Source organism: Lepidochelys kempii, chromosome 27, assembly GCF_965140265.1.
Source record: "Lepidochelys kempii isolate rLepKem1 chromosome 27, rLepKem1.hap2, whole genome shotgun sequence".
Lineage (NCBI taxonomy): Eukaryota > Metazoa > Chordata > Testudines > Cheloniidae > Lepidochelys > Lepidochelys kempii.
In genome coordinates, this window is record NC_133282.1 from 13,940,769 (window position 1) to 13,954,033 (window position 13,265).

Sequence of the window (13,265 nt, forward strand, 5' to 3'; positions counted from 1 at the left end):
TGAGGGCCCTTTCTTTCTTGACCTGTCTCCGACTTTGAATGCAAACTTTAGCTGAATTGTTTGTATTCAGACAAAACAGCATTGCAAATTGGGATACCATGCAGTATGTTAGGCTTTTGTACCTTGAAAAGAACGGGACCCAGGTCTGAGCCCTAGGAAATTTCAGTTGATAACTTCCTCCATGTGATTTGCTGCTTTTGAATGTAAACTGCACCTTAGTTATCCGCCAACTTTCAATCCCGGTAGCTATCCTAAGGTAGATGCCTATCCTTTGAACTTGGCTTACTAGCCTCTTATGAAAAGTCTTATTGAAGCCCCAGTAAATCACCTCCACAGCCTTTGCTTCATCGACTTGCTTATTAACCTCCTCGAAAAAAAAAAAAGAAAAAAAAAAAAAGCAATGCAATTAGTCTGGCACAAGATCTACTTCAGATGATGCACGCTGGCGATTGTTTAGTTTCCCATTTTCTGTGAAACGGTTGCTCATTTCATTCCCATTCTTCTATAAATGGTTCTAAGTTTTCAAGGCACTGCAAAATTAGACTAAGGTCCAGAGCTGGGAGACGGAGATAGAAATATGGCTACAGGAAAATGGGGAGCAAGGAGGAAGAGAGAGACTAAAGAGAAGAATAGGATGAGGAGCAGCAGAATGAGAGAAGAAAGAGAAAACGGGGGACATGAAGCAGATATTTTGATTTAAACAAAGGAATAGTGGAGGGCAAGGAAAAGGTGCAAGAGATGAGCTTGGGGGTGCAGAGAACACAGGCCAACATGATGCCATTTTCAACCATGAAGTTTGCAGGAGATTTTTGAGCGCCACTCATTAAACGACGTTCTTTTACTGGTGTAACTCTGTTGATTTGTGTTGACCTACACCAGGTCCAGTGTTGTCTGCTTAACTCTGGCTCTCCAGCTTCTTCATCTTGCGAATGGCTTTGTGAGAAAGACAGCCTTTCGTGGGCCCCCCCTTCCCCCATCATCCTGTTTGCTCCCCTCCCCTCCCCCCACACACCCCTGCTGCTTGACTTGCCAGGTGCTCCATTCTGCAGGCCACCAAGGAGGGCTTTATGGACCACCATCCTCCATGGTCCCGTGTCTTAGCAACACGAGGCCTCCTACAGAACCCTCTTGAGTTTGACAGAGATGGCGGTTCAGCAGCTTAAATAAGGGGAGACTCACCATCTTCTATGGGGGCCCATAAGATGCTGACTGAAAGAGAGAGGGGTTTGATCCTGCACAGTGTCTTACAGCAATGGTCCAAAATACTGCAGTGAGGTTCGCATAAGCTGCCATGCTCGTAGACCCATTTACCGCCAAATCCTGTCGTACGAGTGGGTGAAGTTGCTTCCGCAGTCGGTTCCTCGGCGTTAGCCTAATTCCACTCAACAGCAAAACTCCTATTGACTGCAATAGGAGTAGATAGGTCACTGCGGAGCGATTTGGAAAATCCCACCTCTAGGTTTATTGTAATAAGGTTGCTCTCAGTACAGTGTCTAACCGAAGTGAGGGAGCAGGAATGACAAACGCTCAGGAATTGACTGCAATAGCAACATCTCCACGTGTCCTGCCTTTGAACGTGCAGGTAACATGGTAGGGTGAGGGCTGCCGTGTCCTCCAGGCCTGTGTGGCTTTAGCTCCCATGACACCTGGGATGGGATTTCTAGGGGCGGGAGGGGTGCCTGGTGTGAGCACAGCTCCCCATCTCGGATGAAATTAAAATGCACATTTTTAACAGGGAATGTTAATCAATCATTTGGCCAGTTGCCAAAGGAGGGGCTAACTTCTCTATCGCTTAGGGCTTGTCTATTGCAGCTAATGGCAAGCCAGGCGGTGAGTCTACACCGCACCAGCTTGCCGGCCAGTAACTTGCCATGTGGCCACTGCTACAGTGCAACAAACATCCCAGAGTGCGGCTTAGCATACTAGTAGCTGGTTTCGGGACTCTCTTTGCGCGGTAGCTATGTCCCCCTGGCGAGTAACTGCCCGGCAACCTGGTGCGCTATAGAGTCACAGGCTGGCTTGCCACGCTTTAATTGGCTGCAATAGACAAGCCCTAAACGATAGAGAAGTTAGCCCCTCCTTTGGCAACTGGCCCAATGATTGATTAACATTCCCTGTTAAAAATGTGCATTTTAATTTCATCCGAGATGGGGAGCTTCGCTCACACCAGCGCACGGTCTCGCTCTTTACCCTCTAGACAAGGCCTTAGTCTTTAAATCGAGGCTCTGGTTGACCGGTCAAGTTGTTTGGCCTCGAGGCAGGAATTACTGGGTGAAATTCTCTGACCCGGAGCGTCGGACTAGATATATTGTATTGGTCCTTCCCGGCCTTCCTATCTGAGCTGCTTGGCGTAGCATGTGTCCCTGGCTAGTTTGTGACTAGCCCCTTAGGGTTTGTTTTTCTAGCTCATGAGAATGAACTGGGGGCTTTAAAAAGTTAAGCAAAAGGTGAAAAGAAAAGAAAAAAGCCCAGTGATTTTCTTTTCAGGATAATTTAGCCATCTGCTGCCAGCTTGTTCTGTAAAGACCCACCCTCAGCACTGGTGCCCTGTGCAAGCCAAGCCGTGTGGCCTCTTGTGTTCTGATCCCCGTGGCCTGGTGTTACCAGCTGACTGTCCCTGATTCTCTCTTCTCATTGAGTGAGAACACACCTGGTGAAACAGACCGTGACTCCTGTAGGCTCCAACGTCTCTGCTTTCTTGGATACACAACGCCTGCTGGGGAGGGCTCTCCCGGGGCAGCCCAAGTCCACAGCTGTCTCTGAGAGTCACGGAGCTCCCGAGAGATAGAATCCTGCTCAGCACTTGTGTGGCAGACTTGGCTGTGGGTGCTCGGGGCGAGTCTGGAGGGAGAAAATGCTCTGCCTCACAGCTTCTGTCTTCTCTGTGTCTCCCCCGATAGGGCAGTAGGTGCAGAACTGCCATGTCCTCTGCAGTAACACGCCTCCCGCAGATTTCATCTTTATGGCTCCGGGTGTGTTACGAGGGCTGTATCCGGGAGGTTCTGACAGTGATGTTTGTCTTGTGTGCTGCAGTCATAAGGGTGCTTAGCCTTTAATGTTTCCAAGGTCTCGTGTGTGTTTAATCTAAGCAGTCACATAGCATTTACAAAGGAGGGTAAGTTTCATGATTCATATTTTACTGATGGGGAAACTGAGTCACAGAAAGGCAGTGTGACTTGCCCAAAGAGAGGCATCATTATTTATTAGTTGTATTGTGGTCGTGTCTAGGAGCCCCAGGCATGAACCAGGTCCCCACTGTGCTAGGCGCTGTACACACACCAAGAACATGGTTCCTGTCCCAAAGAGCTTACAATCTAAGACAAGAGACAACAGGTGGATGCAGAGAGACGGGTGGAGCAGGACACAGTGCTGATACAGTGAACTCAGTGACGGAGCTGGGTTACTTATGGATGATCCTGGCTCCCAGCCCCATGCTCCGTCTCCTAGGCCATACTGCCTTGTTTTTCCCCCCTTCTTGGGGGTGTTTGAATGGACCCTTTATAGCTTCCCAGAATCCTCCTTGACTCAGGAGACCTTAGCAAAAGACAGTGCAGGTTCTGCTCGCCCGTGAAGGACAAGCGCATGGAGCAGGAGCGGACGGGAAAGATCTGTAGCTTGCAGATGGCCCCTGGAGCATGCATGCAACCCTTCTCTGCAGCCTTGTTTCTTGGGGTGGGGGGGACACTGAGGGAAGCTCCATGCTGATAATGTACTGAAAGTAAATGAAATTAAATAAGCAAACCAGCGCTCGCTGCTCCTGCCTTTCCCCCTGGGTAATTCAATTCCAACACTCGTACTGATGGGATCTCACAGGGGCTGCCTGCGTCACCCCGCTGGGGCCTGGAATCTTAACGTCTAAATAAAAGTTTCACTCGAGCATTTTTTATGCGCCTGCCAGCGGGATCAGTGAGCTGGCATCGGGCACACTAATGTAATATTCATACTTGCGGGTTCCCCCTGTGTACCAGGCAGTGTCAGCCCATTTTCATAATTATAAATGTCCCATAAAATGACATTTAGATTTGCATTAACAAAAGGGGCCTGGATTCCGATTAAAAAAAACAAAACAAAATGCTTACTGTACCTTTTTTTTTCTTTCCACCCCCCCTACAGTCGGAAGTTCAGCATCTCAAAGCACGTGGTGTGTCTGTGACAAAGGTTCTGCTCCCTGTGTGAGTGGGCTGCAGCAATGCCAGGCGGGTGGCCTCTGCACCAGGGTTCTCGGCGACCCCGGTCTCTCGGAAGGCCATGGATTCTGATCCGAACTGCTCAGCCGGCCCCTATGTCAATAATGGGGCCTTCTACAGCAAAACCCCATGTCCCGCTTTAGGAATGCAGGAATTGCTGTAGTGGGTCAGACCAGTCCAGGGCCCTGTGACTGGCAGTGCTTGAGACCATCTGCTTCAGAGGAAGGTGCCAAATTTCCACCGGACACCAAATAGTTACCGGTCCAGTTATGCCCTGAAGCTTGAGGCCTTATATCCCTTCCAAACAGATGTCCCGTCTTGGTTTTGAATCCTGCTGTGCTCTTGGCCTCAGCAGTATCTTGCTGCAGTGAGTTCCATGGATTAACGCAGGAAAAGCATTTGCTTGAATCTGGTTTTAATTTGCTGCCTTTCTGTTTCATGGGGAAAGGCCAGGCCTACTGAAGAGGGGTGAAATCACCCCTGGCCAGAGGGCCAACGTGGGGCCGATGCACCACTCAAGCCTTCAAACTAGAATTTAAGTGATGGGCCTCTCCCCAGAGGTGAGTTTCACCCTAGGCGCCAGATCCTCACCTGGTGTAAATTGATCTCAGTGGCGTGATGGATCTGCCCCTGTGGATGGCTCCGATTTCCAGGTAATAACAAGCACAGAGGGGGGTGCCCACGTAGGGGGGATGTTTGTACAAAACCAGACTTTGTGCCTTTGGTGCCGCTCTCGTGTCTGGCGTTCGCGCCGAGAGCCGTGGGCGGGGATTTATAGCAGCCCCAGAGTTTGCAAACTATAAAACACGAAAATGAAAAGAGTCGGCAAAGGAGGGAGCTGACACGAGGGATGGATTGAGCCGGGAGAGAGACACGCTAAGAAAACAGGAGCAACCCTTCTGGTCTGGGATTCTGGGAAGTTACTCATACTTAAAAGGCTGCCAAGCTCAGGCACTGGAGAGATGATTAGTGGCGTTCAGTGAGTCATTTCTTATTGTGTTTCAGCACAAATTATTAAGACACAAGGCGGCAGGGTGGGCCGCTCTCAGCGGCAGGCCCTGGGCTGTGGAATTCGAGGCTGGATTTTGGGGATGAGGTGCAATCCAGTCAGTTACACAATGCGCTGCAAGGCACAGCCTCCCCTCCCTAAGTCTTGCAACCCGCGAGGGGTTTGGCCTGGATGCCAGAGTCGCCGGATGAGGGTCTCCGGCCCGAGATATGCAGGAGGTCAATCTAGACAATCGCGATTGTCCCTTCTGGCCTCAAAGTCTGGGAATAACAAGCCTGATCCTGTCAGGTGGCAAAAGCCTCCTACAACTTGCTGACACCCCCGGAGCTCTCACTGGGGGCCGGGGGCTTAGCCCCCAGAATCAGCCTTAGCCTTTTGGGGTGGAGGAAAAGGATCCTGAGCTGCTGAAGCCTGCTGTGGGGGGGGGGGGCACTGACCCCCACAGCTGTGAGCTGTGGCCCATGACTAGCTGCTCACAGACGATCCATTCTAGCCAAGACCTTCTGTGCATGGAAGAGGACTGTAAGGGGAGCTCATGACTGAGAGTCACCCCAATATTTCCAGATCTCCCAGGTAGGTGGAGCATGCAGCTACAGGATTCATGGACCCCAAGTGCCATCTCTGTCCGCACAGCGTGGGGCCGGACCCAGGGTGACCTCAGCGTGGCTAGTGGGCCTGATCCTCCTCTCGCCAGGGCCTAGCCCAGAGCCTGATGGAAGGACTCCTGCTGACTCCGGTGGGCTTTGGATCAGGCCCTAAATGAGTGACGTCCCCGTAGTCAAAGCGGACTTTTCACTGGTGCCCGACCCCTTGTGCAGACACTGACGCCAGGGCAAAGTAGCTGTGCAAAGTGGAGTGCAGAGAGGGCTCGTTGGTGCGAAAGCAAGAGGACCCAAAAGAGAGCACCCTGCTTAAGATAGCAATGGCGATGACGGGAAAGGTGCCATCTGGGATCCTGCCGGAGAGGCTCAGGACTTTAATTTGTGGGGGGGTGCTTTGAAATGACCGGGTCGGGCACGATAAAAGCGCATGAGATGGAAGGAGCTGAGCGGCAAACCTAACACCCGAGGGGGAGGGGGGTTGCGTGAATCGTAGGTGTGGCTATCGATACAGGTGTACAGGGCTAGCCGTGGGTGTTCTGCAGTATGTTGCTATGTCAGAATGAGCTGGTGTGTCTTCAGCGGCTCCTGGAGTCCTGCAATATTCTCCCTTCGCGCTTCCTTTGTTTTCTACCTGTCAAATTCCCCTTGCAGACTTGATGGTGTTCTGTGTGTTACCGTGTTGCTCCTGCTTTCTGCCCCCGTCCCTCTGCCTCCCTCATGCACGGTGACATTAAAAAGCCCAAGTGGTGGCAGATGGATGGACATCTCAATAAAGTTTAGTCTAACAAGGTTCGTTATGAGCCTAGTTCTCAGAGCCGCCTCCTACGGATAAAAGCTGATGTCAGTGCTGGGATGCCTCATAGTTTGGAAAAGATCTGTTGACCCTTCTAGCGGGCTGGAGTATCCAATTTGGGTGTGACGCGTACGGAAGGGTTCAGAGAGGTCATGCATGTGTGTGCGTGCACATTGGTTGCATACATGTTTGGCCATGCACTGTGTGTCTATGGCCATGCCTGGTCGAGGCGGAGCGCAGTCCGCAGATGGGAAATCTTTTGTGTATTTCACAAGACTTTGCTCTGATCTCTGTAGGATCAGAGGACAGCATACAGAAACCTGCCCAAGGTCTGGGGATTGTTTTGAAGCAAGGCTACTTGGAGAAGAGGTCCAGAGGTAACAGTCAAATAAACCGGTTTAAGGTGACCTACAAAGCAGGGTGGGTGGGTTTATGCCCCTTTATTTATGCCTCTTGATGATGATATATAAATAAGTCTGAGAGTGGGTGGTGGTTGTGGTTGAGGGGGTGAAAAAGGTTTATTTGCTGCTTGTCTTTTACTTTGCAAATTCAAATCCAGTCTCTGTGGATGACTGGAGAACTGAATAGGTTCATGACAGCAGGGATACCAAGATGACACCTGGTAAACCGAAAGGGAAAGACTTTTTAGTCAGGTGATTTAAAATACCATGGGTGGGATTTTGAAAAGCATCCAAGTGATTTAGGGACTCGAGTCCAATTGAAAGTCAATGGACTTGTGCGCCTAAACCACTTGGGCATTTCTGAGAAGCCCAGCCGTTACTCCCTGTTAATACCTACTGTATTTAACTAAAGCACGTGGGAGGAAAGCTCTCTTCGTTAAAGATTCAACACCACTTAAGAGCCGGGAGAAGTCTCCACCATAGTGTGAGTCATACAAGGAGCTCTCCAACAAAAATAAGATTTGAACTCTTAATTATTCTCAAGGTGAAGAACAAGCAGGAAAAAAAATCTTTTCTGCAGGGTGGGGTGTGTGGAATCTCTCAGGTTTTGTTTATGCATCAGAAGTAACAAAGGGTGCAACTTTTGCAGGTCATCATTCTGCCCAAAGAGCAAAACCCAGAAATGGGATTAAACATTGAGGCCTTGTCCTCACAAGGAAAAAAGGTGAATTCTTCACTCAGGTTAGATCCCGCGGAGCGAAAACTTAGGGAAGATGAGGCATTTGTAGCTTTCACATACATCAGCAGGTTGAGGAACAGATGGTGCGGGAGGCTAAGGTTTGCTTTGCCTTGCCTTGCTAATCCCTGTGAAAGCTACAAATTGCCTGTCTTCACTAGGCTTTTACCTCATGTTAGTTACCATGTGTAGCAAAACTGGGTTAAGAACACACCTTTTTTCCTAGTGAAGAAATGCCCGCGGGGGTCAAAGGCGTGGGGCAGAGTCTTGGGCCATCAGCACCATATCTAGTGCTCAGTTCTGAGAGTTGATTCCAGCCCGACTGATGCTATGGGGAAACCTGTGGGATTATGCAGGGACGGAGGGTTTATACTGACTAGAAATACACAAAAGAGATCATGAGACCTTTTCCGCAGTGCCCTTAACTCCCGCTTTGTTTCCCATTTCCCCACAGAGCATGGTTTCTTTGGCTCAGAGTGGCAGAAGCGATGGTGCGTCCTCAGCAAAAGGACCTTTCTGTACTATGCAAATGAAAAAAGTAAGCGGCAAAGCACCTGCCTTGTGTTCTCCAAGGGGCGGGGAGCTCAAGTGGGCTGGGACGAGACGGGGCAAGCCCTTGTTTAACGCTAATGCCTCTTGGGGAGATAGTTCCAGAGCATTCTCTCTTGAAGTCCCTGGGACTTCAGGGGATAAATTTGGCCCCAGCGAATTGGATTCATTCCTTAGTTTACTCTGTTGAATCCTGTCATTTTCTGTTATTTGTGTTACAATATTGCCTAGAGGTTCTATTACGCTAGGTGCTGGCTGGCTTATGCCTTGCAGGAAGGTTGCTATCCCTTGTTTTTCATCCCCTCTTACGTTGCTATGAATGTTCTCATTAGCCATACAAATCATTAATCTTTGGAGGAAGGTTTAACCCTGCTAAGCTCTTAGCCTCAGTGATGTCTTGTGGCAGCGAGTTCCACAGGTTAATGATTACGCCTATGCACCAATTTCCTCCTCTTCGTTTTGCCCCAGAACAAGGTGTCGGCTGCCATTTTCAAAGGTGCCTAAGAGATTTGGATGCTCAGTTCTTCTTACGATTCATAGCTCAGTCCTGGTTTCCTTAAGAGTCCATTGCTTCCTGCTGTCCGTTGGTTTCGCACCTGAAGCTCCTGCTTCTCATTTCACATGGCTGGTAAATAATTATGATGTGCCAGAGGGTGACTGATGCCAGATGAGGCATCAGCGCCGGCACTTTTAGAAAGATCTTGGCTTTGTTTTATTTCAATATACTTATTGGTAAAGAACAAGAGAAGAGAAACACAGGACTGGAACTGTGTAAATAAAATGCTGAACCGAGTTTTCCATTAGGCATCACCTGGGCTTTAACTCCCCAAGTGACTGTATATAATCCATGTGTCAGTGTATATAAATATTTTGCAGTTATGCTCCATCAGGTACATATAAACACACAGCTAATACCTCCAGCTGAGTTCAGCACGGCTAGATATATGGGCTTCGTTATACACTTCCGCCCATCCAGAAACCCTGCATGCTAACAGCTTTAATGCATGCGCAAACGTGCATCATATTCTTCGTTTTATGACGACTATTCCCCTGTTAGGACAAAATGAAAATTTGCTGACTCTCACTGACAGCGATGGTTTTGCCCTTCTCTAGCACCCTTCTTCTGAGGATCTCAGAGCACAGTAACAAGATTAAGCTTTGCAACCCCCATCACCCAAGGGGGTCGATCTTTTTTTTTAAAGTGACATTATTAAAGGCACAAGACTAAACTATTCCAATGCATAGGAAAGATAAGAAGTAGGGTAAGAGGCTGCCCTGGCCTAAGCAAATCTTCAGCGACTTGAAACTCAGAAAAGAATCCTACAACAAATGGAAACGAGGTCAGATTCCAAAGGATGAATATAAAAAACCAACATGTAGGGACAAAACTAGATAGGCCAAGGCACAAAATGAGATTAAACTAGCTAGCGACATAAAGGAGAAACATTTTACAGTAAGCAACAAGAGGAAGACCAATCACAGGGTCGACCCTCTAGTCAGTGAGGGGGGAAAGACAATAACAGAAAATGCAGCAATGGCCGACGTGTTAAAGGCCGTTTTTGTTTCAGTTTTCACCAAAAAAGTTAGCAGTGATTGGCAACTAACATACCAATCAGTGCCGACTTCCTCTCTACCCAGGGGGTGCTTGACCCCTCCCCCCTCCACTCCTTCCTCCACGCCCCTGCTGCGCCTCTTCCCACCCCCACTCCCCCCCCGGGCCCCGCCCCTGCTCCACCCCTTTCCCCAAGCCCCTGCCCTGCCTCTTTCTGGCCCTGCCCCCACTCCACCCCTTCCCCCAGGGCCCCACCCCCACCTGCCTCATCCTGCCCCCCCTGAGTGCACCCCATCCATGCTCCTCCCTCTCCTTCCCAGCACCACCTGCACCCCGCGGAACAGCGCTGGGAAGGGTGGGGGAAGAATTGATCACTGGGGCCGCCGGCTGGTGGGAGGCTCTGGGGGGAGAGTGGGGGAACTTGGCTGCCGGTGGATGCTAAGCACCTGCTAATTTTTTTCCATGGGTGCTCCAGCCCTGGCGCCTATGAACATCCATGTCAGTGGGGAGGATCTGAGGCTAAAACAGGAAAATAAACACTTTAAGAATTACTTAAACAAGTGAGATGTCTTCAAGTCAGCAGGGCCTGATGAAATATATCCCAGACTACTTAAGGATCTGGCTGAAGAGATCTCTGAACCATTAGCTATTCTCTTTGAGGACTTATGGGGAGGATGGGAAAGATTCCAGAGGACAGGAAAGGGGCAAATATAGCACCTATCTATAAAAAGGGGAATAAGGACAACCCAGGGTATTGTAGACCAGTCAGCTTCACTTTGGTACCCGGAAAGATAATGGAGCATATAATCAAACAATCCATTTGTAAACACCTAGAAGAAAATACAGTGATAAGTAACAGCATGGATTTGTCAAGAACAAATCATGTCAAACGAACCTAATATCCTTCTTTTGACAGGGTAACAAGACTTGTGGATAGGTGGGGAAGCAGTAGATAGATTACATCTCAGTGGTAGTAAGGCTGTTGATTTTGCCTCATGTGACCTTCTCCTAAACAAACTAGAGAAATACAGCCTAGATGAATCTATTATATGGTGGGTGCACAGATGGTTGGAAAAGTGACCTCAGAGAGTAGTTCTCAATGGTTCACAATCAAACTGGAAGGGCGTCTCGAGTAGGGTCCCGCGGGGATCTGTCCTGGTTTGGTTCTATTCAGTATCTTCAGAAATAATTTGGATAATGCCAAAGACAGTACATTTGTCAAGTTTGCGGATGATACCAAACTGGGCGGGGTTGCAAGCACTTTGGAGGATGGGATTAGAGTTCAAAATAATCTTGACAAACCGGAAAAATGATCTGAAATAAATAGGATGAAATTCAGTAAGGACAAATGCAAAGTACTCCACTTAGGAAGGAACAATCAGTTGCACAAATACAAATACAATGCAATACAAATACAGAATGGGAAATGACTGCCGAGGATGGAGTACTGTAGAAAAGGATCTGGGGGTTAGAGTGGATCACAGACTAAATATGGGTCAACAATGTAAGACTGTTGCACACAAAAAAAAAAAAAAAAAAAAAAAAGGGTAACGTGCTTCTGGGATATATTAGCAAGGGTGTTGTAAACAAGCCACGGGAAGTAATACTCCCACCGGCTCAGCACTGGTAAGGCTTCCCCTGGAGTATTGTGTCCCGTTCTGGGCACCATGTTTTGGGAAGGATGTGAGCAAACTGGAGAAAGTCCAGAGGAGAGCAATAAAAATGATTAAAGGTCTAGAAAACATGACCTACGAGGAAAGATTGAAAAAAAGCGGGTTTGTTTAGTCTGGAGAAGAGAAGACTGAAGGTGGACAAAATGGTCTTCTAATACCTAAAAGGTTGTTAAAAGAGCAGGGTGATCAATTGTTCTCCTTAACCACCGAGGACAGGACAAGAAGCAATGAGCTTGAATTGCAACAAGGAAGATTTAGGTTGGACATTAGGTGAAAATTCCTTACAGTCAGGGTAGTTAAGCCCTGGAATAAATTACCTAGGGAGATTGTAGAATCTCCATCACTGAAGGTTTTTAAGGACAGGTTAGACAAACACCTGTGAGGAATGGTCTAGAGATAATACATCGTCCTGCCTCAGTGCAGTGGACTGAACTAGATGACCCCTCGAGGTCCCTTCCAGTCCTGCATTGCTCTGATACTATGTATCACCACCCTCATTTTACAGATGGAGAAACTGAGGCACAGGCAGGTGGCATGACTTGTCCAAGATCACCCTGCAAATCAGCAGCGGAGCCAGGAATAAAACTCCCAGTCTTCTCCTGTATCCACCAGATGTGCTCTCTCCCTTGACGCAAAAAGGAACCAGCTCATTGCCAGTTCCAATAAGGACATGATGGGCTGGATCTGCAGCTGGTGTATATTTGGCATAGTTCTGTTGACATCAATGGAACTACGTCAGTTCGCCCCAGCTGAGGATCTGATCCAATATGTGAACATGTCTGCATGTCTACAAGCTTCCAGAGGCAAATTGTCAAAGGCCTCGCTAAATCATAGAATCATAGAATATCAGGGTTGGAAGAGACCTCAGGAGGTCATCTAGTCCAACCCCCTGCTCAAAGCAGGACCAATCCCCAACTAAATCATCCCAGCCAGGGATGCACCAAACCATTAATCCTCTACTAGCAGCAGAATAATCGTTTGTATCATATTTCCCCAAGTACACACAGGTCTCTGCTTCATTACAGGCAGCTCATCTTGTGTGTCTGTGTGACCCTAACAACCTTTCCTTTGCTGTTACAGTCCCGCAAGGGTTGTTAGAAGGGCCTCTGCTTTGCTGGTCCTTCACCTAAGAGGGAAAATGCTACAACCCTTCCTTCTCCTGGGGATACAGATGCTCACACCAGGGGGCTTAGGAGTTTTTTGTCCATTTCCCAGTGAACTTGCTGAGACCCCTTGGGCAGGTCATGGCTTTGTGCCTCAGTTTCCCCCATCTGTGAAGCATTGTGAGCTCCTTCAAGGAAAGGTGCTGCAGCCATACAAAGCCAATATTATTATGTTTCATTGCAGGCAAGCAACCGAAAGGGACTTTTCCCATTGAGTACTACAGTGCCCAGCTGGCTTTCCACCTGCGCAAAGACTCCCGAAGAGAATCCTGTTTCAAACTCATGAGCCCTGGCAAACGCAGCTATGAGGTAGGATCAATAGAAGAAATGGTCCTATTTCTGTGCTCTCTGAGCCCCAACCGCTTGAGCATGAGAACGCTGCGTGTATCATACCACGGCATGCACCTGGCATGTTGCTATTTACTGTACGGTCTACATGGCCTGCTGTGTCTGAATCTCTGAGTGGGGTGAGACCTTTTCCCATGTCGTCATCCCCCAAACCCAAATCTGTGACCAGAGAAACAAGGCCAGAAGGTTTTGGTGCCCCTCATTCTTGAAAGCTCATCTGGATGCAAACCTTTCCAAGTGTCTCATTGTGAC

At 48.7% G+C, this 13,265-nt stretch overlaps 1 protein-coding gene across 2 annotated transcripts in view; it reads left to right on the forward strand.

The window, feature by feature from the left end:
• The window catches only part of SKAP1 (src kinase associated phosphoprotein 1), a 227,146-nt gene that overhangs the window by 165,847 nt on the left and 48,034 nt on the right, over positions 1-13,265 (forward strand). For both annotated transcript variants that reach the window (XM_073325920.1, XM_073325921.1), the window contains exons 5-7: positions 6,888-6,968; positions 8,183-8,266; positions 12,850-12,974. In XM_073325920.1, the coding sequence (XP_073182021.1) occupies positions 6,888-6,968; positions 8,183-8,266; positions 12,850-12,974 (290 nt within the window). The remainder of the gene's footprint in view (positions 1-6,887; positions 6,969-8,182; positions 8,267-12,849; positions 12,975-13,265) is intronic.